Source organism: Acinonyx jubatus, chromosome D4 (genome assembly GCF_027475565.1).
Source record: "Acinonyx jubatus isolate Ajub_Pintada_27869175 chromosome D4, VMU_Ajub_asm_v1.0, whole genome shotgun sequence".
Classification (NCBI taxonomy): domain Eukaryota; kingdom Metazoa; phylum Chordata; class Mammalia; order Carnivora; family Felidae; genus Acinonyx; species Acinonyx jubatus.
Genome location: NC_069391.1, coordinates 31,737,000 through 31,759,619, shown reverse-complemented (window position 1 = coordinate 31,759,619; position 22,620 = coordinate 31,737,000). Strand labels below are relative to the sequence as shown.

The following is a 22,620-nucleotide window of genomic DNA, read 5'->3' as shown; positions in this document are numbered from 1 at the left end:
TAGAGTTGATGGAACATCATTTACGGGTTTTAAGATGAAGTGTAACCTTATTCAGTGTGTACTTTAGGAAAGACTACTCTGGCTTACTTTTTAGAGAACAGAATGGACACACGTAGGACCTGAGGCACAGAAAACAAATTAGGAGACTGTCACAGGAATCTGGGTAAACTGGACTGTGGCCTTAAGTAGGGCAGTGGCAACCAGTAGGCAGTAATAAGCGTAAAAGGGTCAAATAAAATACAGATGGTCTAGGAATAAAGATTATGTGAGTGTTTCAAACCTCTCTGGCTCAAGCTCCCCACTTGACATATTCTTTAACATCTACTACATAGTATGCCCTGGTTTTAAATGCCACGAATGCTGAGTAAGACATTATTTCCATCCTCAATGTTTCTTCCTGGCGCACAAATATAAAAAACAAAATAATGTAGTAAGAAAAAAAAAAGTGGTGTCCAGTACTACATAAACACAAAAGACAAGAATCTGATTTAGACAGGGGGCAGAATAAAGGCTTCCTAGAATAGTAGACGATACATGTTTAAAGAGTGTCAACATGATTTTTCCTTCTAAACTTGCCACACCCACACCCTCACCTCCAAACACCGCCCTACAGGAAAAATACAGAACTGCAGTACTGTGTGTGTTGGGGGGCGGGGTGTGAAAGAGAGAAAGAGAGAAAAGGAGGGAGGGATTTGAGTTTTAGCTACTACTTTTAAGATGTGGGATAATGGAATCAGATATATTTTTCTCTTAAAATACAAACGATCAGCACATTAAGCGGTTCCCTTTGTGAATGAACCTTAATTGACTTTGTGTATGCAATACTATCTCACATATGAAAAAGGCTTCCCCACTCACCCCTTTCTAGCAAAGAAAAATACACCCGTAGCAAGATGAAAGAAAAAAACTAAAAGATGCAACTTCATTACCCCTCCCCCCGCAAAAAACAAAAATAAGATTATTACTTACCAGTCAGCATAAAAATTTACTAAAGCAACATCAGCATTGTCTGAAATTGAAAAACAAAACCAAACAACCTAAGTTAATTATGTCTTTGTAACTGACATAATCCAAGATTTGGTTTTCCTCATGGTCTTCTTCCCATTTAAGTAAAGGCCCACTAAAAATACACAATAACAATTAAGAAACCCGCACACAGGGTCATGGATAGGTTACATAATTTGTGGGAATCCCTGATCCTTCTCTCTATATTCTCCATCTTTATACCTTCACTGAATGAATATAAAGCAAAAGAAGAATCAAACCCAGATCAGGTAAGTAAGCCACTAACTCATTAAAAGTGAAATGGAGGGACACCTGGGTGACTCAGTCAGTTAAGTGGCCAACTTCGGCTCAGGTCGTGATCTCACAGTTCGTGGGTTCGAGCCCCACATCGGGCTCTGTACTGACAGCTCAGAACTTGGAGCCTGCTTCGGATTCTGTATCTCCCTCTTTCTCTGCCCCTCCCCCACTTGTGCTCTGTCTCTCTGTCTCTTCGTCTGTCTCTCTCCCTCCCTCCCTCTCAAAAATAAATAAACATTTAAAAAAGTGAAGTGGAATGATCTGGGCTTTAACAATCTAGTTTTTGATCTCCCATATACATGAATAAACCAAGAAGTGACTCTGCAAGAAAATTCTATTTCACAGAAAAGACCTGTGTAACTAAGCTATGTGTAAAGCTCTTGTACAGCTCAGATGTCCCACCTAATTGCAACAAGAAATCTACAACCAATAAAGTTGCAAAACATGTACATGTTCTATTTCCAATCCATTTAACAGCTCTTCTCTGTTGCCAAAATAACTTAGTATCATCTGCATATGAGGATGTGAAGACAGGAGACTAAACGTACTACAGAGAAACTTAGATAAATTCACTCACTCACAAAAATAAAAGTTATTCTAGAATTTGAAAAATGAAAGGAGAATTTTTTGTAAGTTTCAATTCTCTTCTTCCTTTTTTACCTTCAAAGCACTTTTTATCCACTTGCTTCTTCATTTAAAGCAGTGGTTCACAAACTGCACTCCCTGGACCAGAAGCACCTGCAGCATGTAGAAACTTACAGAAATGCAAATTCTCAGGTGGGGTCTAGCAGTTTCTATTAGAAACTTGGAGCCAGGCCTAGCAGTCCGGATATTATTAAGTCCTCCAGGTAACTCATGCATGCTAAAGGTTACAGACCATTGCTCTAAAGAGATCCCACAGTGTAGGAACAGACATTTTAGCATTTAAAACCAGTTCCAAGAACACAAAACAGCATATGAGGCTCAAGAATAACTCTTTTCACTTTTATTATTTTTGGTTTTGTTCTGCTTAAACCAGTGGAGGGCTTTTAAAATGAAGAAGGTAGAAATCATTTATGCATTGTACATTTTCTTAAATCTCCTAAATTGTGATTTTTCCATCAACCATGTGTTCACCTTCCCTCTACTACTTTTAAAAAAGAAATCTTTTCCCTGCAAGTTAATTGTATCCACAATCACACTGACAGCAAACAAGCAGTCAGTAAAACACTTAATTGGAGCAATGACAATAAAAGATATCAGAGTCAGTGAATTAGTCAAAAGTTAAAAAAGACAAAAGATGTCTAGACTGTGTCCTAAGACCACAAACTTTTAGTACTGCACAGTGGAGACTCCTGGCCTCTAATCTAAGTAGGCTCTAGCAAAATACGAATTGTTAAGGTGGCATTTATGACAAGACAAAGAAATAAAATGAGATTAAAGTTTATTTGTAACACATAAAGGAGACATACACATTTTAAGAAATTTTACTGAAAATCAAAACCAAAAGTGTTTTGTTAATTCAGTAAACCATGGAAATAATCAGAATGCCAGCTCCTCAAACTGTTCTAGTAATTGGGATTTAACTTTGTTTTTGTATATAAAGTAACTCTTTATAAAGAAGAAAAGTGTACTTTAAAAATGTCAAGGTACTTACTTAAAATGTCATCTATATTTTCTGTATCAAGACTTGTTATTTCAGTTGTTACAGGAGTAAAAACCCAAGTTACCTGGAAATTTTAAAAATGTGAAATTAATAAATGTTTCCACAAAAGGTAAATATTGCAGAAAGTCTAATAAAAAGAAAATTTATGCATAAAGTTGGTTCCACTTGTTATTTACAAAATCATCGATCAATTGGTTTTAATTTTTATTATCTTTATTTTTATTTTAACCCTTCACTAGATCAGTGAAACAGGGGAAATACTAACTTCTTAAGCCTAGAAACTGATCAAATAAATAAGACTTCCTATACATCCAAAAACACAAAAGCAATTGTTTCTAAACAATTGAGAAATTAAGAATTTTTTCATTCTCTTAAATTAATATTTCAAGAACTTTACGGAACAACAAGAAAAAAATGTACTGGCTTACTATCAATTTTGAGGGAATACAAACTAAAGCTAAGTTTACTGACTCTATCCCTACCATGTTTCTAAGATAAAACAAAATGATAAAGATAAGAATTCAAGAAAGACTTTTAAGTTGTGAACCAGAAGCCTTTCTTGCCTCATCTCACATACTGGTGATAACAATGTGTCAAGGGACAGGCTCTTAAAAGAGAGTAAGAATTTTCTGCTTCCAAAACATTAAACCAAATTTCAAGTTTATCAAAGACAGTATTAGCTTGCCATCTGCAAAATAAATACAAGATTCAACTTTAAACTAGCAACTGTTCACTTAGTTTAAAAGGCAGTATACTTAGTGTATTTTATTTTTAGGTTCCATCTTTAATACACCTTGTGTTTAAGGAAATCCATTCACTGAACCACAGCTATTGAATGACAACTAATGTCAGGGGTCCTGGTAAGGCACTGATGGCTACTCCCCTGCCCACCCATTTCACAGACGCTGTAGTAATCACTACAGTTACCACTCGAAAAATTTTTACTTCACCAACAATTCAATTTCTGAATGGTACAAAGAGCCATGTTGATGCTGATATGCAAGCAAGCCCAGCTAATTATCTGAAATATCTCTATACATTCATTATTTTCTTAGAAAAAGCCAAACAGCACTAGCCTTATTCTCAAGTTACCAAAATTGAGTAGCCAACAGTGGACTACTATTTCTGCTAGTAACCAATAAATTATACTCTACTAAAAGTAAGCTACGTAAGTTAAAACCGCTGAATGTTTGACATATATAACTACTTGCATCATTTTTAACACCTTAAAAATTAACTAGAGGCGTGCCTGGGTACCTCAATCAGTTGAGTGATCTCACGGTTTGTGAGATTGAGCCCCATGTTGGGTTCTGCGCTGACAGCACGGGGCCTGCTTAAGATTCTCCCCCTTTCTCTGCTCCTCCCCTACTCTCACTCTCTCTGTCGCTCTCAAAAATAAAGTTAAAAAAAAAGGAGTGGGAAGAAGGAAGTTTTACTAGGCAAAAAAAAAAAAAAAAAAAAAAAAAAGTGGGTTGGTCATTGAAAGTCACTTTCCTTTTGGGGATGGCAGAAGTCTATTAGGCATATTACCTAACTAGTGCTGATCAGGTATTTCTTGGCTGACTGGTTTAAAATTCCATTTCTGGGAGAGCTAAAACTGTAATTAAGTCTTAGTTTGGTAGCACGGGGCTTAGCATAAGTAACTCCATTTGAGCCTGTTTTGTGTTTAAGAAATCCAGATATACTGATACAAAATTTTAGAGTGAATTGTGTGTTGAAGAAAAATTCAAGAAGGTGAAGCAAAAATATACAATTAAGCAACAAAGTTGGTCTTTATCAAAGTCATCATTAAATAACTTGACATTTATGAAGTATCTACTAGGTACCAAGGGCACAAATGCATAAGGCATGGTATGCTCTACCATCAGGAGCTCTCAAAATTGTGGTAGTAAGGAGGGGAGAAAAATGTTAAATACAGATAACAGTCTTCAGTTGTATGATCTAAGTAACCCCATTTTTGAAGAGTTACTTATCCATCAAAGTACGTTTATAAAGAAGTATATTCTAAATTTAACTGCTTTCTACTTTGAAATATTTACATGGCAAAAGTATCTAAATGCCAGATAATAAAAAAATTGAGGCAACACGCAACCTGGCTGCGTTAAATACCTGTTACTTTAGAAACATGGCACCAATAACCATGCAACTGATAAGCCACATTCAGCTAGCAGCTGTGTTTAAGAGGGCCCAAAGCAAGAAAACAGTCTCTGACCCAATCATCTCTGCACCCTGTAGGGTGTAAAGGAGGTGTTTTATCATTAACATTTTTATTAATATGTAGTGTAAAGGAAAAGACAGGCTGTTCATTTGAATTGTTAGCAAGCTCCACTAGTCTGACAAATTGTTTCTTTTCATGTCAGCCCTAAGCCTAAACAGAATTCTTCCAGGGAAACATCTTCATGTGTCAAATTCTATAGTGCTTAAGTAAAATAAAGACAAGTAGCTCTAAACCAGGAAGAGAGGAGGGTAATCATTCATCTAAAAGTTAAGACTTGAAGTAAACTTTTAAATGTATTTTCTTTCAAAGAAACGGCAAAAACCTACAAAGACATTTTGAATATGGAAGATCTTAACAGACATGGAGAATATTACCCTCTAATGATGAAATATTTAGACAACATATGTAAATACACAGACATAAACTTAGGAAATATTTTACAAGTTGGTCATTCTCTTCAGTTCATTACCTCTTTTTCTTGCCAACAGAGAAGAATCTCCAATCATCTAGAAGTCACTACATAACTCCATCCACATGCAATAAGTACCAAATATTAAACATTTCACTCTGAGATGTGTCTAGTGACATGATCTTATTACATAAAAGGCCCATCGGTAAAAAATGGTATTGCACCTTAATTCATCAAAAAAAAAAAAAAAAAGGGTGATAGGCTACCTTTAAATAGAAGGTTCTTCAACAAGAGTATTTTCTACCCTTAGCAGGTTTTTTAAGAGGTGTCTGGGTGGCACAGCTGGTTAAGCATCTGACTCTTGATTTCGGCACAGGTCAGGATCTCACGGTGAGATAGAGCCCCATGCCCGGCTCTGTGCTGACAGCATGGAGCCTGCTTGAGATTCTCTCTCTCTCCCTATCTGCCCGACTTGTGCTCTTTCTCTCAAAATAAATAAACTTAAAAAAAAAAAAAAGGTTTCTAAAAGTTAAGAAATCCTTGGGAATTAAAAAGCTTTCCTTTCCTGGGGCACCTGGGTGGCTCAGTTGGTTAAGTGTCCAACTTCAGCTCAGGTCATGACCTCACAGCTTGTGAGTTCGAGCCCCCCACCCAGCTCTGTGCTGACAGCTCAGAGCCTGGAGCCTGTTTTTGAATCCATGTCTACTACTCCCTTTGCCCCTCCCCCACCAGCACTCTGTCTCTGTCTCAAAAATAAACATTAAAGAAGATTTAAAAAAGAATAAAAAAAGCATTCCTTTTCTTCAATTTCCCTGTGTCCTCCATGACCACGTAACTGGCTAGTGATGCCAGTGTGCCAGCTGTTATTTCCATAGCACATCTGAAGCCACCCAGCAGTCAGTTGCTTTTCCCCAAGCACACCCCACAATTTTTCTGCTTCCTCTTCTTTGCATACATAGTTTCCTCTACCTGGAAAGTTCTCTTCTCCACTACTGCAGAATCAATCCTTCAAAGACTGACTTCCTCTTCCATGAATAGCTGTCTGATTCTCCTGGTAAAAAATAACTTTCCTTTTCGGGGTACCTTGGTGATTCAGTAGAGCGAGCATCTGACTTTGGCTCAGGTCATGATCTCGCAGCTTGTGACTGTGAGCCCCTCACTGGGCTAGCTGCTGTCAGTGCACAGCCCGCTTTGGATCTTCTGTCTCCCTCTCTCCCTGCCCCTCCCCTGCTTGCACTCTCTCTCAAAATTAAATAAATTAAAAAGTAAAATAAACTTAAAAAAAAAAAACTTTCCTTTCTCAAAAGTTTCACCCATTCCATGGGGTGGGGATAGAAAAAGGCGAGATGCATGCTAGTGGAAATTAAAACCTTCTCTGGATTAGATATCAGGTTGAAACAAGATACAATAAAAGATTGGTTACATGGCAAAAGATAGTTTTTTAGAAATAAATTTTGTGAAGATATTTTTATTAAGCACTCTCAGTGTTAACTAAAATTTTAATTGTTAAAATATTAAGGTAAATATATGCATAACACTAGTGCAGACAAAATGTTCTAGCGCTCACTGCTAAACCCAGTACTGTTCCTCTTTTGAGAAAACATTAACTGAACAAGATGCTAATCCCACAGGATCTTCTTCAGAAGTATGAGCTAACATCAGTAATAACATATATTGGAAGTGAATTATTAAAGCTTCTCTGTTCATAATTATACAAATAAATATAAATTACCAATTTTTCCTTATACATGAAGACCATTTGAGTGGCTACTGTTCAAATATATCCTTAAAGGGAATACTATGGCACTCCCTAAATCGAGCATTTCCCTTCAATCTAATCTGCCCACAGAGGCCAGACTCCTCCTTCCAAAAGCTGCTTTGCATATATCAAACCCTCTGCCAAAAGAATACAAGAACAAAACCAACCAAACAAAAAAACCTCCAAGGGTTTTTCTCTGCCTACAGTATAAAAGCCTAAACCTTGAACCTGGCATTTAGGACCATCCACAAACTCGCTTTCCTAAATAACATCCTACTGCTCCCCATTCATATCCCATCCTCCAACTAACAGGAATGTTCTAGTTGGCCATATACTCTCGCTTGCTTGAGACAAACCCAGTTTATGCCTGGTTGCAATGGAATATCACTAACAGCACAATTCCTTTCAAGTGGGTCCCAGTTTGGGCAATAAATTATATGGTCACCATACTGGCAGGAGACCTTTGGCAATGGAAAGGAATTATAACAAGCTCCTCGCAAATCCCAAATTATTAATAAGTATGTAATGTCTTCCCACACGAAATACAGTAAAAGGAAATAAGAGAAAAGAATAAAGATGGATACAGATACGAATGCTGCTGAACCAATTACTAACCTCACCCACGGACTTGATATACGAGGCTCTTCACAAGGGAATAAAATCAGTAGCTCAGGAAAACCCTTCAATGGTCACTCACAAACGGACAATACAAATCCTGAAGTTATGAATCCAAAATGCAAGGGGTCTATAGTACATGCAATTACTAAAATGTGTCTCCTTATTCTCTTGCATCCATACTTTCCTTGTGCAGTTTCTTCTTACAATGTCCTGCCTGGAACAGCTAGGAAGGGCTATCTAGTTCTCAAGACCTAATTCAAAAGCTATCTTTTCTATGAGGGCTTTCCTGATGATCCCAGAACCCAGTGATTCATTTCTCTTCTGAACCCACAGAGCACTTTCTGGAGGGTGCTAACAGATTATTATTCACACTGATTACTTGTGCTATCATACCTCCTTCAGGAGACTGAGTACCTTGAAAAAGAGACTGCACCTTATTCAATTTTGTATACCACAGATCCATTTACTACGACACCCTATTTGTATACAGTGAGTACTCAAATACATACAAAGTGAATGAGAAGATAGATGATGTTAATACACTAAGAATTTAGAGGGAGGGTGCTGGAGGTGAGAAATGGGGGAAAGAAGTTCAGAAATGGGAACAGCCAACACTTTTAACATGTTTGAGGATAATAAGGTTATCAAATAAGAATGAAGCCTATTAAAATTTGTTTTTAATTATGTAATGGTGAAGAGCACACTACTAGGTAATTATTTAGAGCCAAATTTAGAGTGAACCTCAGAAGTGATCTTCCTGCCTCCTGCAGAAAGCCCTCTACATCACTAAGTGCTGTCCTGAGTTCCTAGGCATACCTTCTTCAGGTTCCCCTACAGGTATACTCTGATGTGATTTCTAGACACTTCAGCACATAGCACTTCAGCACCCTCATTTAAGAATAGCAAGGGCACCTGGGTGGCTTAGTTGGTTAAGTGTCCGACTCTTGATTTCAGCTCAGGTCATGATCTGACAGTTCATGAGATCGAGCCCTGCCTTGGGCTCTGCGCTGACAGCATGGAGCCTGCTTGGGATTCTCTCTGTCCCTCTCCTCGCCCTCCCCAACTCATGCTTGCACGCATGAACACTCTCTCTCTCAAAAATAAACAAGAATAGCCATGTTACATTAGTGGATAAACTTCTAATATTTCTTATATTGTCTTATTTTAGGACCAGAATCTAATAAACTATCAGGCAGAAGAGGTGATTGGGTATTATTTCTGTTAGCAAGATTTATAGTCACAAAGCATTTGCTAGGCTTTGCCTTAAATGTTTTATTACCATAATTTGATGAGTTTAGAAAACAAGAAGTGTTTCTTTTAAAGCTGAATACCTTAAAACCTTGCTATTCAAATAGCTCCTGAACCAGGAGCACTGGCATCAGTTGGGAGCTTGTGAGAAATGCAGACTATCAGGCCCCAGACCTACTGAATCAGAATCTCCACTTTAACAAGATCCCCAAGTGATTCCTATGCACAAAGTTTAAGAAGCACAGCTTTAAAAAAATTTTTTTTAATGTTTATTTTATTTTTGAGGGGGGAGGGTGAGAGGGAGTGAGTGGGGGAGGGACAGAGAGAGAGAGAGACACAGAATCTGAAGCAGGTTCCAGGCTCTGAGCTGTCAGCACAGAGCCCAATGCGGGGTTCGAACTCACAAACTGCGAGACCATGACCTGAGCTGAAGTTGGACAAAGCAGCACTGCTTTAGACAGCAAAGGCTCCAACTCTCCAAGCAAGTATGTAAACCCATTTCAAACTCTGTACAATGTTTATGGTCCTCAAATATGAACACAAGAACATGTAAGACTCATTTGTGAAAAGTCTGTATTGACATGCAAATTACTGTGATTTTAGAAAAATGTGGAATCTGTAATCTTATTAGAAATTTACAAAGATGTTAATTTTTTAAAGTGCCTTCTGCTTGAATAGAGATTTCTGCATGAAAATTACTGGCATAAAATGGAAGCTTTAATAGAGAATGTTTCCTTCCATGTGGCATTACCGTTCTCAATTGACATTACATCTGCTAGGCATTCTGCAGTAATAGCTCAGTGTATTTTTGCTAAATCTTTCATTTTCCTGCCTTTCTGTTAGGAGACTCTCAAAGCCCTTTACACACTATGTCTCTCCTATAGCAAGAAATAAGTAATGTACGAGGCAACAGCTCTTTTCCATTCTAATCCAAATTGACAAACCAGCCTACTACCTGAAGTCCTGATGCCATGGGACCCAGGCTGCTTCTCCTCCCTGGGGCCACTTCTCTGACTCTCAGTTTTGCATTAAGCTGGCAGGCAACAGAAGCATAGAGATTTTTCAGTCGTCTGCAAGGAGCTAAGAGATATGAAAGGTCCCCAGAGAGAAAAGACTGAGGCTGACAAGCACTGTAAGAGCCTTGAAGCTGTGTATCAATTGAGGCACATCTCACTGTTAGTATTCCCAGAAGCATTATAATGAACTAGAAGTTCAAAGAGAGGGGAAAAATAGAGCTAAGTATAGAATAACCCTGGCAAGCTACTTTAACCCTCAACTGCTCAGTGATACAACCTTTGGCCAAATGACACAAATTTTGGACAAGTCAGAACCAGTCTGCTTTTATAAAGAAACATTAGAAAAATTATACCATTCCTCATTAAATAAGTCAAAATATGGTGGGTGCAGACATGTTTGGGAAAATAAATTCTATACCCAAAGAATAATTCAAATGTAGGTAATATAATCCCTAAACTCAAATTCTGCCAGTAGAAACAACAATAGAAAATAAAAATATATTGTTGCAATTCATATTTTTTCTTGCACATTAGTTATTTGATCAAGCATGGGTTTCCATTAAAACTGATGTCATTTCGGGGCGTCTGGGTGGCTCAGTCGGTTAAGCGTCCGACTTTGGCTCAGGTCATGATCTCGTGGTCCGTGAGTTCAAGCCCCACGTTGGGCTCTGTGCTGACAGCTCAGAGCCTGGAGGCTGCTTCAGATTCTGTGTGTCCCTCTCTCTGACCCTCCCCCGTTCATGCTCTGTCTCTCTCTGTCTCAAAAATAAATAAACATTAAAAAAAAAAAAAAACTGATGTCATTTCACAATGTACTACAAAGCTTCACTAATCAAAACAGTATGGTACTGACACAAAAATAGACATAGATCAATGGAACAGAATAGAGAGCTAAGAAATAAACCCACAAGTACCTGGCCAATTAACCCATGACTAAGGGGACAAGAGTATACAATGGGGAAAACACAGTCTCTCCAATAAACGGTGCTGGGAAAATTGGACAGCTACATGCAAAATAATGAGATTGAACCACTTTCTTACAATATACACAAAAATAAACTCAAAATGGATTAAAGACCTAAATGTGAGACCCAAAACCATAAAAATCCTAGAAGACAGCACAGGCAGTAATTTCTCACACTGGCCTTTGCAACATTTTTCCCCAAGGCAAGGGAAACAAAAACAAACTATTGGGACTACATCAAAATAAAAAGCTTTTGCACAGGGAAGGAAATGGTCAACAAAAGGCAACCTACTAAATAGGAGAAGATATTTAAAAATTATATATCTGGTAAGGGGTTAATATCCAAAATATATAAAGAATTTATACAACTCAACACCAAAAAGAAACAAACAAACAAAATCACACCCCACAAGCACACAAAACAAACCAACACCAAATAATCTGATTAAAAATGGGCAGGGGTGCCTGGGTGGCTCAGTCAGTTAAGTGTCCAACTCTTGACTGCAGCTCAAAAGAAAAGGGCAGAGGACCTGAACAGACATTTTCCAAAAGCCATATGAAAAGATGATCACTATCACTAATGATCAGGAAAATGCAAATCAAAACAATGAGATATCTCCGCATACTGTCAGAATGCCTAAAATAAAAAAGACAAGAAATAACAAGTACTGGTGAGGATGTGGATAAAAAGGAACCCTCGTGCACTGCTGGTGAGCATGTATGCTGCTGGGGTCCCCGTAGAACACACTATGGAGGCGCCTCAAAAATTAAAAGCAGAAATGCCGTATGATCCATTAGTTTCACTACCGGGTATTTACCCAAAGAAAACAAAAACACCAATTCAAAAAAAATATGCATTTCTATGTTTATTGCAGCATTATTATAGCCACAATACTGAAGCAACCCAAGTGTCCATCCATAGATGAAGGAATAAAGAAGGTACAGTACGTGTACACGCACGCACACACACACACACACACAACGGAACATTACTCGGCTATTAAAAAAAAAAAAAAAGAGGAGATCTTGCCATTTGTGACAACATGGATGAACCCAGAAGGTATTATGTTAAGTGACATAAGTCAGAGAAAGATAAGTATCATGTGACTTCACTTATATGTGGAACCTAAAGATCGAAACAAATAAAAAGCAGAAACAGACCCATAAATACAGAGAACTGATGGTTATCATCAGAGACAGGGTAGGTGGATGGGGGAAATGGGTGAAGGAGAGTGGGAGCTACACAGCTTCCAGTTATGGAATGAGAATGTCACAGAAGAGGCGCAGCATAGGGAGCACAGTCAACGGCACTGGAATCGCGTTGTATAGTAACAGGTAGTGGCTACACTTGTGGTGAACACAGCATAATGTATGAACTTGTCCCACCACTATGTTGTACCCCTGAAACTAATGTAACATTTTATGTCAACTATACTAAAAGAAAAAAAAAACGGGGGTGCTGACAGTGCAGAGCCTCCCTGGGATTCTCTCTCTCTGTCCCTCCCCTACTCTATCAACATAAATAAATAAACATTTTTAAAAAATTGATGGGGTGCCTTGGTGGCTCAGTTGGTTAAGTGTCCAACTCTTGATTTTGGCTCGGGTCATGGTCTCTCAGTTTCGGGAGCTCGAGCCTCGCACTGACCGCACGGAGCCTGCTGGATGGAGCTTCTCCCTTTGTCTCTGCCCCTCCCCCACTCGCACTCTCTAAATAAACAAACAAACAATAAATAAATAAAAAGTCGATGTCATCTGTGTGTTTGGTTCCCCACTGTATTCTAAAAACGGGATGAGAGCCCAATACAAGACGATATGTTAACTGTACTGGAATTAAAACAAAAAACAAAAAAAGGAAGGGGATCAACTAATTTACCTAGAATAGACAATGTAGTAGTCTGACCTTCACAGAAAAGTCCAAAGCCTTTCAGAAATGGGATTGATCTTCTCAATGTGTGGAAAGGGTTTTTCTCTTAAAATCACCCCATACCCCTCCTCTAAAACCTAAAATTCTAGCAATGGTGGTACTAACAAAGCATGGGAATTGGGAGAATAGTTAAGATGAGAATTGTCTTCTTTTTCTGTACACAGTCTGGAACCAGAGGTGGGGGGTGGGGGAGGAGGAGGGAGGGTGGTGTGAGACAACATCGCATTCATCACTGTCTCCAGAACAAATACTTGCAAATATATGCCGAGAGAAAATTATGACTACTCTTCTTGTGCTACATTGTAATTCTCACGCAGGATGCCTCAGGAAACCAAGTTCCCTTAATGGAATCTACATACACGTTGGTACATATATTTTTTTGTTAGATCATTCACTCCATAAATATTTCACTGAGTCATCTACTGTATACATGCTAGGCACCATACTAGGCACTAGGGATAGGGTTGTGAATAACATTATATATATGCATATATATACAAACATCTAGCAAGATCATCAAACTTAAATTCTCTTTCACATTGAAAAAAGAGAAAGAGAAGATTCTCTCTGTCTGAAGTATTTTAATTGAAAAGTCATCCATAGTTCCTGGCAAAGTCATTCTCAAAAGACAACTGCTGGGCACCAAACAATGAGAATTACACAGTATGTCATAGGCTCTTTTTGCTTAGGCTTTCGAGAAGCTTTGAGTTAATCTTAATGCAGACAACTACACTGACACTGTTACTGAACAATCTTAACATTACCAAAAGTGGAACGACCAGATATTAATGCTTCTTTATAGGATACAATAGGAAATAAAAAGCACCACTTACGAAGTATTAACCCAAAAAACTGAACCTGACCTCAATCTCATCAAGCCCAAGAACTAGTACAAGGAAACAATGAATACAGAGTAAAACACAAAATGACACCATGGGGATCCAAGAAGCCATGTCAAGAGATAGGAAATTTTAAGGGCACCCGGGTGACTCAGGCAGTTAAGCGTCTCACATTCTTGATCTCAACTCAGGTCTTAATCTCGGGATTGTGAGTTCAAGCCCCATGCTGGGCTCCATGCTGGGCATGAAGCCTACTTAAAAAAAGAGAGAGAGAGGAAATTTTATAGGAAAAATGACAGCTTATCTTCACTGGGGCTCCCCCCAAAGCAGATCCCGAGACAAGTAGTCCAATACAAGCAGTTTATTTGGAAGAAAAAGGAAGTACCCATAAAGAAATGGGGAAGAAGGATGGGGAAGATAGCCACTATACAACATAATACAGTGAACTAAATGCCAATGTTTTTACTTTTTAAACAAATTTCAAGGTTTATACCATATAGGCCCTGATATATCCTAAACTGTATAATTTAAATCCTTTAACTGTCTTATTTACCAATTACTGCTGGTGGCATATTTATTTCTAAACTGCACAAAGTGAAGAAAATGCCTCCTATATACATCAAACAATGTCTGTATTTCACTACTAAACATATGACCCTGACCCTTCTTGGTGAGTCAACAACCTTCAATGAAGAACTGTTCTTTGGTAAAACCTTCAGTTTCTTGTTTTCCATATTTACTAGTTCTGGAATGACTCTCAGGCTTTTTGGTTTCCTTTCCCTGAGTACTATGTTCTACAATAAAAAATATTTTCATTAACAAATCCAAGAATGATTCCATTTTTTTTAAGTTTATTTATTTTGAGGGGGAGAGAGAGAGAGCACATGCACAAGTGGGGTAAGGGCAGAGAGAGAGGGGAGAGAGAGAATCCCAAGCAGGCTCTGCATTATAAGCACAGAGCCTGGTGTGGGGCTTGAACTCACCAACCGTAAGATCATGACCTAAACGGAAACCAAGAGTCGGATGCTTAACTGACTGAGCCACCCAGGCGCCACCCAAGAATGATTCCATTTTTATATAGGCCTAATGTGTTAATCCACTGCTTAAAAATCTGTATCTTCAAAATTGTACTGTTCCTTCAGATCAAACCAATTCTAAATGTCAATCAGAACTAATCTTTGAAAGGCCACATAATTGCTGGGATACCTGTAGTAATTCAATCACCAGATAAAAGAATCATTGGCTGCCCCATAGCCCACATACTGTTTTAATTAAGTCTGCAAAGGGGCGCCTGGGTGGCTCAGTCAGTTAAGCATCCAACTTCAGCTCAGGTCATGATCTCACAGTCTGTGAGTTCAAGCCCTGCGTTGGGCTCTGTGCTGACAGCTCAGAGTCTGGAGCCTGCTTTGGATTCTGTGTCTCCCTCTCTCTCTGACCCTCCCCCATTCATGCTCTGTCTTTCTCTGTCCCAAAAATAAATAAACATTAAAAAAAAAATTAAGTCTGCAAAGCAAATGGATTTGTCCTTTCCCCTTTGGTCTAAATTCCCTCCCCCTCCCCCCATGATAGTCTCAAAGCTTTCATAAATATTAAGGGTCATTACTTCATGATCTCCATCACTACCATGTAGTGTTTTAGCTTTCTAAGCAATTTGACCAAAAGTAGTCAGGGAATGACCACGGTTTATTAAAGGGAAATCCAAATTTAGGGCTCTATCTCACTTGTGCACTTCTGTCTCCCTTTTCTTAGTTGCCATGAGATAAAGAAGGAACAAAGATGGACCTAGAGGATATGAGGCTAAGTGAAATAAACCAGATAGAGAAAAACAAATACCATATGATTTTGCCCAAAAATGAATCTAAAAAACAAATGAACAAACAAACAAAAAGTACAATCAGACCTACAAACACAGAGAAGTTAAACTGATAGTGGCCAGAGTAAAAGGAGGTTGGGGGTGGGCAAAATGGGTGAAGGGGAGTGGGAGATAGAGGCTTCCAGTTATGGAATGAGTAAGTCACCAGAGTAAAAGGTACAGCATAGAGAACATAATCAGTGGTATTGTGATAGTGTTGTATGGTGATGGTAGCTATACTTCTGGTGAGCAGAGCATAATGTACAGAGATGCTGAATCACTATGTTGTACACATAAAACTAATGGAACATTATGTGACAGCTATACAACCCCAACCCAAAAAAGCAAGTCCACATGATACTAAATAGTTTACAGTCCTCTGAAAGGACAATAAACATTATGTATATAATAACATAACTTTTATTTACTTTTCAGCTAAGTAAGGCTATAAGATGACCTATATAATACATTAAAAATTTTTATCTGAGTTACCAGATATTCACCAAAGGGGTTACATCTAGAAAGGGGGAAAGAAGTTAGGAATGGGAATAGGTAAAGGGACACAAGTTTTCTTTTTTATTCCACTTATTATATTTATTTTTCTTTCTATATTAAATTGTTTACTCTAGAATGTTTTCCTATATCATTTGAAAAATTACTAATTAAGCAATATAATTTGTTTTTACTCCTCTGATCAGTGAGGTTAAGATTTTTTTTAAATTTTTTTTAATGTTTATTTATTCTTGAGAGAGAGAGAGAGAGAGAGAGAGAGAGAGAGAGAGAGAGAGAGAGAATGTGAGCGGGGGAGGGGCAGACAGAGAGAGAGAGAGACACAGAATCCAAAGGAGACTCCAGACTCTGAGATGTCAGCACAGAGCCCGACGCAGGGCTTGAACGAACCATGAGATCATGACCTGAGCTGAAGTTGGACGCTTAACCGACTCAGCCATCCAGGCGCCCCAGTATGGTAAGATTTTTAAACAGATTTCCTAACAGTGAATAATCCTTATCTTCTTAGAATAACTCCATCTGCTCAAGTTGCAGATTTATTTAATATTCTACTAAATTCTATATGCTAATATTTTACTAGGATATTTGTGTTAATATAATGGTTGAGATTGTTCTGTAGTTCTCCTTTTGGGTACTGCTTTTACTAGATATTTAGATATTTTACTAGATATGTAGGTCTTCAAACAAAAATTGGATAAGCTTCACCTTTCACAGTGAGTTGAAATAGTTTTGGTAACACAGGGATGAGTGGTTGAGTAGAGCCTTTGGAGGCAGACTGCCTGGATTTGCATCCTAGATATGTCACTTCCTAGTGGTTGACATTGGGCAAATTAATCATTTTGACCACAGTGTCCTCATCTATAAAAAAGGGGTGATGATGATGATGGTGATATGATTTCACAGTGTTATTTTGAGAATTCATATACAGCACAGAGCAAGCGTTCATAAGTTCTTACGTATTTGTAAGCATTCATCCATGAAATCGTCTGAGCCAGGTGCTTCTGGGGAGGGTACCGCTTTGTAACTTTTCTATGTAGACATAGTAATACATATAGATTGAACTGCTATTGGACATACTATAGCACTACTATTTATCTATTTCTACTGATAGACATTTGGGATATTTCTAGATTTTATTATTACAAACGATGCTGCATCAACATTCATGTGTTTCTTTATGCATATTAGAAGCATTTTTTTGAGGGTCTATAACTAGGAGTTAAATTGCTATGTCTAAGCACACGTGGATCAATTTTAGCAAATATTTCCATATTCTTATCAGAGCACCCCTTCTGTTTTTTATAATTCTCTACAGATGTTTTGGTCTTGACTAATTCCTTCCTCCTGTTTTTGCTATTATCCTTATTTTTGATAGCTAGAATTTAGTGTTTTATGAGTACATTCCAACACCCATATTTATTCAACACAGTGATTACTCATACTTTACATCTCAGTTGAGTGGATTATGTCTATGAGCAGATTTTTCAAGAAGAGAACATGGGCATTAGACTTCCCTCAACTCTGGAGACCCTTCCTCCACATTTCTCACATGAAGCAGTAGCTGACTTTGCCCTCCCCAGAGCTCTGAACACCAGCGCTGTGGATCTTCCTTTCAAATTCCTACCTTTTGATGACGATAATCTCTTATCTCCCTCAGTCTAGGCATAGAACTACTTCCCAGTGTTATTACTGTCTTTGTTTTTTGCTCTTTCAGCCCCCAACATCTATGTAACCAGTTCCCCATATTAAAACCTTTCCCATATATTGGTGGGAAGGAATGAACAATCAGTAATTGCTAATCAGTAATTACTGATCAATAATCAGAAATTACTAATATCAGAAATGAAAGAGAGGACATCACACTACAGATCCCATGGACATTAAAAGGATAATCAAAAAATAGTATGAACAACTCTCGGTCCACAAATTTGATAACCTAGGAAATAGAACAATTCCTTGAATGACACGATCTGCCAAAACTCACACAAGGAGAAGACGACTATCTACATAGGCCTATATCTATTAAAGAAATTCAATCAAAAATCAACAACCTTCCAAGAGAGAAAGCACTAGGCCCAGATGGGTTCACTGGGGAACTTTACCACACACTTAAGAAATTTTAATTCTTTATAATCTCTTTGAGAAGACAGAAGTAGAGGAAATACATCCTAAGTCATTCTAGAAGCCAGTGTTACTCTAATACCAAAATCAGACAAAGACATTACGAGAAAACTATAGACCAATTTCTCTCATAAATGCAAAAAGATATTAGCAAACTAAATCCAAAATTGGTAAAAAGAATTATATACCATGACCAAATGGGGATTTATCCAAGGAATGCAAAGCCAATTCAATATGTGAAAATCATTCAATATAATCCATTATATCAACAGGCTATAGAAGAAAAATCATATGATCACATTGATACATGCAGAAAAAGCATCTGACAAAATATAATACTCTTTCATGATAAAAATTCTCAGTAACCTAGGAACAGAAGTGAACTTCCACAACTAGTTAATGAACCTCTACCTCTACTATCATACTTAGTGGTGAGACACTTGAAGCTTTCCAATTAAGATCAGGTACAAAGCAAAGATGTTTGTTTTTCAAGACCATACTGGATGTCCTAGCTAATGCAATAAGACACAAAAAAAGGAAATAAAACATACACAGATTGGGAAGGAAGCAACACAACTGCTTTTGTTTGCAGATGATAGATAATCTATGCAAATCCAAAAGCAATAACAACAACAACAAAAAAGAAACCTCCTGGAACTAATAAACAATTATAGCAAGGTTGCAGGATACGACATGAATAAACAAAAGTCAATCACTTTTCTATCTATCAGTATCATTTACATTGGCATCCTCCAAAATGAAACACGTAGTATTAATCTAACAAAATATGTATAAGATCTACATGAGGAAAACTATGAAACTCTGATGAATGAAATCAAAGAACTAAATACATGGAGAGTTATTCTATGTTCATGGATAAGAAAACTCAAAATTGTTAAGAGGTCAGTTCTTCCCAACTTGATCTATGGATTCAGTGCAAACTCAATACAAATCTCAGCAACTTATTTTGTGGATATTAAGAAACTGTTTCTAAATTTCATATAGAAAGGCAAAAGATCCAGAATAGACAACAATTGAAGGGCAAGAACAAAATTGGAAGATTGACACTATCTGATTTAAAGACGCACTCTAAAGCTACAATGAACAAGACAGTGTGACACTAGCAAAAGAATACACAAATAGACCAATGGAAAAGAAGGCTCATAGACTCATAAATAGAATCAACTGATCTCTAACAAAGAAGCAAAAGCAATACAATAGAAAAAAGACAGCCTTTTCAACAATGATGCTATAACACCTGAACATCCACATGCAAAAAAATGAACCTAGACACAGACCTTATACCTTTCACAAAAATTACTTCAAAATGGATCACAGACCTAAATGTAAAACAAAAAACTATACAACTCCTAAAGGCAATAAATTTAGATCATCTTGGGTTTGGTGATGACTTTTTAGATATAACACCAAAGGCGTGATCCATAAAAGAATGAATTGGTAAGCTGGATTTCATTAAAATTAAGATTTTCTGCTCTGCAAAAGGCACTGTCAAGAGAATAAGATTATAAGCCATACATTGGGAGAAAGTATTTACAAAAGACACAACTGACAAAGAACTTTTATCTAAAATATACAAAGAATTCTTAAAACTCAACAATAAAAAAACAATCTGTTTAAGAAGTGGGCCCAAAACCCTAACAGACACAAGCCATACAGATGGCGAATAAGCATATAAAAACATGCTTTGCAGGGCGCCTGGGTGGCTCAGCTGGTTAAGCGTCCAGCTTCGGCTCAGGTCATGAGCTCATGGTTCATGAGTTCGAGCCCTGTCTTGGGCTTTGCGCTGACAGCTAAGAGCCTGGGGCCTGCTTCAGATTCTGTGTCTCCGTCTCTCTCTGCCCCTCCCCTGCTTGCTCTCTGTCTCTGTCTCTCTCTCTCTCTAAATTAAAGAAACATTAAAAAAATTTAAAAACATGCTTTTCATCATATATCCTCAGGAAAATGCAAATTAAAAGGATGAGATACCACTACACACCTATTAGAATGGCCAAAATCCACAGTGCTGACAATATCAAATGTTGGCAAGGATGCGGAGCAACAGAAATTCTCATTCATTGTTGATGAAAATGCAAAATGGTACAGCCACTTTGGAAGATAGTTTGGCTGTTTGTTGCAAAGCTAAACATCCCCTTAACATGTAATCCAGCAATCCATGCTCCTTGGTATCTACTCAAAGGAAGTGAGAATTTATGTTCGCTCAAAACCTACCCATGGATGTTTACAAAAGATTTTATAACTGTCAAAACTTGGAAGTGACCAAGATGTCCTTCAGTACTGATTAACTGTGGTACATCCAGATGAAGGAATACTATGCGGTGCTAAAAAAAAAAAAAAAAAAAAAAGGAATAAGCTATTAAGCCGTGAACGAATATACAGGAAACTTAAATGCATACTACTAAGTGAAAGAAGACAATCTAAAAAAAAACTACACTATGTTTATTTCCCACCATATGACATTATGAAGTATAAGGCAAGAAAAAGCAAAGCTATCAAGATAGTAAAAATATCAGTAGCCGGAGTTTAGAAGGGAGAGATGGATAAATCAGTAGAGCACAGAGGATTTTTAGGGCAGTGACACTACTTTGTATAATACTATGATGATAGATACATGTCATCACACATTTGTCCAAACCCACAGAATGTACAAAAACCAAGAGTAAATCCTAATGTAACCTCCAGGCTTTGCGTGATAATGATGTGTCAAGGTAGGTTCAACAACTATAATAAACACGCCACTTTGGTGGGGGATGTTGATAATGAGGGAGGCTAAGCACATGTGAGGGCAGGGAGTACACAGGAAATCTCTGTACCTTCTGCTTAATATAGCTGCGAACCTGAAACTGTTCTTCAAAAAAGAAACTATTCATTCAAAAATGAATACACATTAAAAAGAAAAAGTTATCCCTTATTCCATTATTAATGCAAATTAAAGTTATTTTCCTAAATATCTTTAATGTGAAAAACTAATTCACTACTTTTCTTTTATCTTTTTTTAATTTTTTTTTCATGTTTTTTTTATTTTTTGAGAGAGAGAGAGAGACAGAGTGCAAGGGGAGGGGCAGAGGGAGAGGGAGACACAAAATCTGAAGCAGGCTCCAGGCTCTGAGCCATCAGTACAGAGCCCAATGCAGGGCTCAAACCCACAAACACTGAGATCATGACCTGAGCCGAAGTTGGACACTTAATCGACTGAGCCACCCGGGGGCTCCATTACTTCTATTTTCAAGCCTAAAGAATAACATCTGAGATATATACACATGCACATGAATAGTTTATTTCTTTCTGTCTATGGATCTATATAAATATAGATTTGGGATCAAAAAGGACCACAGAGGCTGCAGTGGGTTGAACAGGGCACCCCCAAAATTCATGTCACCCAGAGCTGCAGACCGTGACCTTACTTAGAAACAGGACTCTTGCGGATACGATGATCACAAGATGAAATCATCCTGGATTTAGGATTTAGGGTGGGCCCTGTATCAAATGGCTGATGTCCTTGCAAGAAGAGAAGAGACCATAGAGACACAGAGAGGAAAAGATGATGTAAAGATGGAGGTAGAGACTTGGTGTGATCCATCTATAAGCCAAGGAATGCCTGGAGCCACTGGAAGCTAGAAGAGGCAAAGAAGGATTCTCCCAGAGAAGATTGAGAGGGGCAGCGGCCCTACTAGTTAGTACCTTGATTTCAGGCTTCTGGTTTCCAGAACAGTGAGAGAATAAATTTGTTTTAAGCCATCAAGTTTGTGTTAGTTCATTGCAGCAACCGTAGGAAACCAATACAAAAGCAAAATCATGTTAGTTTACATTTAAGAACTAAGTACAAAAAGCAAAGAAGTCATGACCACTCACTCATACATACATGTATTTGGCAAAGCAAATACACCACTAGCAAGAAGTCTTCGTCATTAGAATCCTTTCATATGATAATGACCTTGCATTTAAAAACCCAAGACTGTTATAAAATAATGAAAACATTATTTCACTATGGAAATGCCTCTCTTCTTGCTTTATTTTACCTTTGTCAAGGAGGTGGTTTTATGCTCTTGTATTCATTTGTTTCCTTAGTACCTGGTATGATGCTTGACAAACAGTAGAGACTCCACAATGCCTGCTAAATGAACAGACTGAACTAAATAAAGTTCTTCCATTTTCAGACATTCTACAATTCTATAGG

At 37.7% G+C, this 22,620-nt stretch overlaps 1 protein-coding gene across 1 annotated transcript in view; it reads right to left on the bottom strand.

The window, feature by feature from the left end:
- Positions 1-22,620, bottom strand: part of ERP44 (endoplasmic reticulum protein 44) — a 93,944-nt gene that overhangs the window by 53,813 nt on the left and 17,511 nt on the right. The window contains exons 2-3 of the mRNA XM_015068972.3: positions 2,939-3,011; positions 970-1,009 (exon numbers count right to left, since the gene is read on the bottom strand). Coding sequence (XP_014924458.2) covers positions 970-1,009; positions 2,939-3,011 — 113 coding nt within the window. The remainder of the gene's footprint in view (positions 1-969; positions 1,010-2,938; positions 3,012-22,620) is intronic.